At 34.8% G+C, this 4628-nt stretch overlaps 1 protein-coding gene across 1 annotated transcript; it reads left to right on the forward strand.

The window, feature by feature from the left end:
• Positions 1-261: 261 nt before the first annotated feature.
• On the forward strand, positions 262-861 carry LOC108565458 (polyadenylate-binding protein 2-like). The gene has a single exon (XM_017924940.1). It carries the CDS (start codon positions 262-264, stop codon positions 859-861), a length of 600 nt encoding a protein of 199 aa, XP_017780429.1.
• Positions 862-4628: the final 3767 nt, after the last annotated feature.

The raw sequence follows: 4628 nt of genomic DNA on the forward strand, positions 1-4628 counted from the left end.
GGAATTCAGTAAAAAAAATGGTTTAATTAACTGAAAACGAGTAGAAAATTATGAGAATCGTGTATAAAATAGATTTACTTGAATTGAAATTTATATTTGAAATTATTTTTATTGAATCTTTATTGTAGATATTGCTATATATCAGCTATCTCTTTCAACGTTTTCAGTTTTTAGAATCTACCAAAAAAAAAAGAAGTATAATAGCAATTTTATCGCTGTATACATTTTGCATAACCTTGCACATTTCTCTGCAAAAACACAATGTCTTCGAATATTGAAGAATCAAAACTCATCAACGAAGTGGTCGTTCTCAGTTCGCAAGGCCAGAAAACCCACATGGAAATAAGTGGTAAATCATCCATGTCCTTGAGTATTCGCGACAGGTTGTTGATAGACAAGGTAAAGTCGTTCAACAACTGCATCTACGTAGGTAATTTGGACCATAGAATAACAAAGAAGGAGTTGGAAGTGCACTTCTCCAGATGCGGTTACATCAATAACATTAGGATTCTTGTCTCGATGATCAAAGGATTGCACCAAGGACATGCTTACATTGAGTTTTTCGACGAGAATTCGTTGTTCGTTGCGAGCTGCTTGGATGGCACCTATCTCTACAATAAACCGATCGAGGTGCTTCCTAGGAAGTCGAATGGACCTGTAAGCACGTCTCGCTATTACACCAACATTTTCGGACCGTTCTCAGATGTGGAAGACTTCTACAAAGTCGAAGAAGAGGAGGAAAAAGAGAGTGACGATTCTAGTGTCGACGGGGAAATGACGAAGGAGGAAATGGCCAGATGGCAACGCAATGAAGCTGTAATGAGAGTTCGCCGTTGGAGAGTCACCCAGAAACCGTACTAACTAATTATTACTCGTTGTTGTTTATTGAAAAATTGACTAATTTCAAAACAAAATTGAAGTAATAAATTGAAAAGCATATTATTCTCATAATGTTATCCAATGAAACGTGTCACAGGTGAATTCACTTGATGCATTCAAAACAGAAATTTCAACGAAACAATAAGAAAATTAGGTTTCCCTTCCACACCGCCAATTTATGTAACGTTGATTTTTCCAAACCGCCTCCCCTCTTTATATAAACACGTGCCACATTCTTACGCACATTTTTTTTCTCCTTCGCGCTCTCCTTCATAAGAATTCATAATATTATTACGCCCAAACCGCAGACGTGGAATACGTAATGAACGAACTTTGTTTTTTTTTCTTTATTTAATTTTTTTTTATACATTTCTGTCCCTGTTTACTCTATTCCCTGTTGCTTCGACTTTTGTTTCTTTCCTTTGTTTTCCAGTTGTTTTATTTTCCTTCGACAGTGGTGAAAATAGGATGTGCCCTTTTATATTTTATTTTTTTCTCTCAACTTTCTCATCCTTCTCACTCTGTCTCGTCCCTTCCGATATTTCGTTTTCATCACATTTTAATATTATATTCCATTTCGGCCGTGTATCACGATATGTATGTATTCAGACGGAGGTCCCTGCTGTACATCATCTTTCGCAAAACTCGAAACTCGAATATTAAATTTCGTCGAAAGAGAAAGACACAGAACGAGGGTACAGAAAAAAAATTGAATTCTACACGGGGGGTTGACGGGGCGGAAATGTACCGGTTGTGGGGGGTTGAAAAGAAGGGATGAGAAGGCCCGCTAATACTAATAGCGTTTTGGTGTGCTCGGTCTAATTTACTTAAGCGTCTGAGCCGTGCTAAACAAATTATTGTCATTTGAATAACGAAATTGCTTCGAGTTTGCACAAAAGTTTCCTTATTATTGCTCTGTTTTCTATTATGTTTCTTCTCCCCATTGACTCAACACCCCTTAATTTATATTATTTCAAAGAAGAAAAAAAAAGTATCGTCTTCATTGCCTACTGAACATTTTATATAAATACACAAAAATCATTTGACAATATTCACAATTTTTTACTTGTCATTTACACATGTCATCGCTGCTTACTTTCTTAACCCAACTTTTTGACAGATATACTGACGTATTACATTTTACACAGTCATGAACCAGACTTTACATGACCTCACTCCTTACATTCCTAACCTAACTATTTGACAGATATACTGACGTTTTACAGTTATGAACCAAACTTTACATGTCATCGTTGCTTACTTTCTTAACCCAACTTTTTGATAGATTTACTGACGTACAACATTTTAAACAGTTTTGAACCAGGCTTTACATGTCCTTGCTGCTTACATTCCTAATCAAACGTTTTGTCAGATGTCATAACGTACCACATTTTACAGTTATGAACCAGACTTCGTCTTCGGTGCTTCGATTCCTAACCTAACTATTTGACAGATATACTGACGTATTACATTTTACAGTTTTGAATCAGGCTTTACATGTCCTCGCTGCTTACGTTCCTAACCTAACTATATGACAGGGCAAGACTGTACCATATTTTATATATTTATGAACCAGACTTACATGTCTCGGTGCTTACATTCTAACCCTAACTATTTGACAGATATACTACGTATTACATTTTACAGTTATGAACCAGACTTTACATGTCTTCGCTGCTTACTTTCTAACCCAACTTTTTGACAGATATACTGACGTATTACATTTTACAGTTTGAACCAGGCTTTACATGTCCTCGCTCTTACGTTCCTAACCTAACTATATGACAGGCGCAAGGACTGTACCATATTTTATATATTTATGAACCAGACATTACATGTCTTCGGTGCTTACATTCCTAACCTAACTATTTGACAGATATACTAACGTATTACATTTTACAGTTATGAACCAGACTTTACACGTCTTCGGTGCTTCGATTCCTAACCTAACTATTTGACAGATATACTGACGTATTACATTTTACAGTTTTGAACCAGGCTTTACATGTCCTCGCTGCTTACGTTCCTAACCTAACTATATGACAGGCGCAAAGACGTACCATATTTTATATATTTATGAACCAGACATTACATGTCTTCGGTGCTTACATTCCTAACCTAACTATTTGATAGATATACTAACGTATTACATTTTACAGTTATGAACCAGACTTTACATGTCTTCGGTGCTTCGATTACTAACCTAACTATTTGACAGATATACTGACGTATTACATTTTACATAGTTATAAACCAGACTTTAGATGTCATTGTTGCTTATTTTTTTAACCCAACTTTTTGACAGATGTACTGACGCACTATATTTTACACAGTTTTGAACCAGGCTTTACATGTCCTCTCTCCTTACATTCCTAACCTAACTATTTGACAGATGCAATGACGTACCATATTTTATATATTTATGAACCAAATTTTACATATCTTCGATATTTACATTCCTAACCTAACTATTTGACAGATGTAATGTCGTACCATATTTCATATACTTACACGTCGCCTTCTTAACATTATTTTTGAAAACCTGAGAACCAGTTCTGCGCAATTAAAATTATGCAATAAACAAATTGAATGTCTCAACAAGACGTAAAACAAAAAAATCATTTTCACGTGAAACGCGAACTGTTGATCTATTTGTTGCACATTTTGCATAGTTACGTAGCCGGCTTTGCATGTCATAGCCTTATATACATTCCATTCCCGAGAAAAACGCATTATTGCCTCAAAGGATGTTAAAAATCAAAAGGATGCTCAGAGAAATCCCACTCTCAGCATAACGTGCGATGCATCTTCAATCATATCCTTCATCCGACAAGGACAAGGACGAACGCAAAACGCACATAAAACAAAATATCAAAAAGTATACAGTGAAAATAAGCAGCCGTCGGCATCGGAAACAAATTACGTTGGAAAACAATTGTTTTCACGGAAAACATTTGCGCTTGCACGGAATTAAATCGAAAGTGAAACCGGACATGAACAAACACGGCGCAAATAAACAATTGATGGAGAAGAAAGGTTGAAAAATTGATAGGATGAAAATAACAAAATTCCAATTAAAACTCATGTAAATTACGTTTATTTTAATGGTTCTTGTTTTCGCATCAAGGAGAGCACAAAAAAAAATAATTATGATGAGTTCCAAAAACCAATCGGAATTAGTGGTGATGCGAATTCACATAATGTAACGAAGGTAATTTAATTTTCATGTAATAGCTGTAGTAGGGTTACGCAATGGAGACATCAAACGGAGAAGATGAAGAAGAAAAAACTGATTGGTTTCGGGATGTTTGCACAATCAGTATGTTCTTGCTGCTTCGGTTTCTATCTACTAACTGGAATTCATATTTTAAATAATTTATGCACTATTTTTAGAAAGATGCAATTAATTTAAATTTTATAACGAATACAAAAAAATAATATTGAAAATTCTCCAATTAAACTAGAATTTTTGTAATTATGTTCTTTTTTATCACAATTTTTTTTTATGATAATGGAATTACTGTAACCAGATTTTACATGTCATCGCTGCTTACTTTCTTAACCCAATTTTTTGACAGAGGCACTGACGTACTACATTTTACACAGTCCTAACCTAACTATTTGACAGATGTAATGACGTACCATATTTTATATATTGATGAACCAGACTTTACATGTCATTGCTGCTTACTTTCTTAATCCAATTTTTTGACAGATGCACTGACGTACTACATTTTACACAGTTTTGA

This window comes from Nicrophorus vespilloides, unplaced genomic scaffold (genome assembly GCF_001412225.1).
Source record: "Nicrophorus vespilloides isolate i.1.1-1 unplaced genomic scaffold, Nicve_v1.0, whole genome shotgun sequence".
Classification (NCBI taxonomy): Eukaryota; Metazoa; Arthropoda; class Insecta; order Coleoptera; family Silphidae; genus Nicrophorus; species Nicrophorus vespilloides.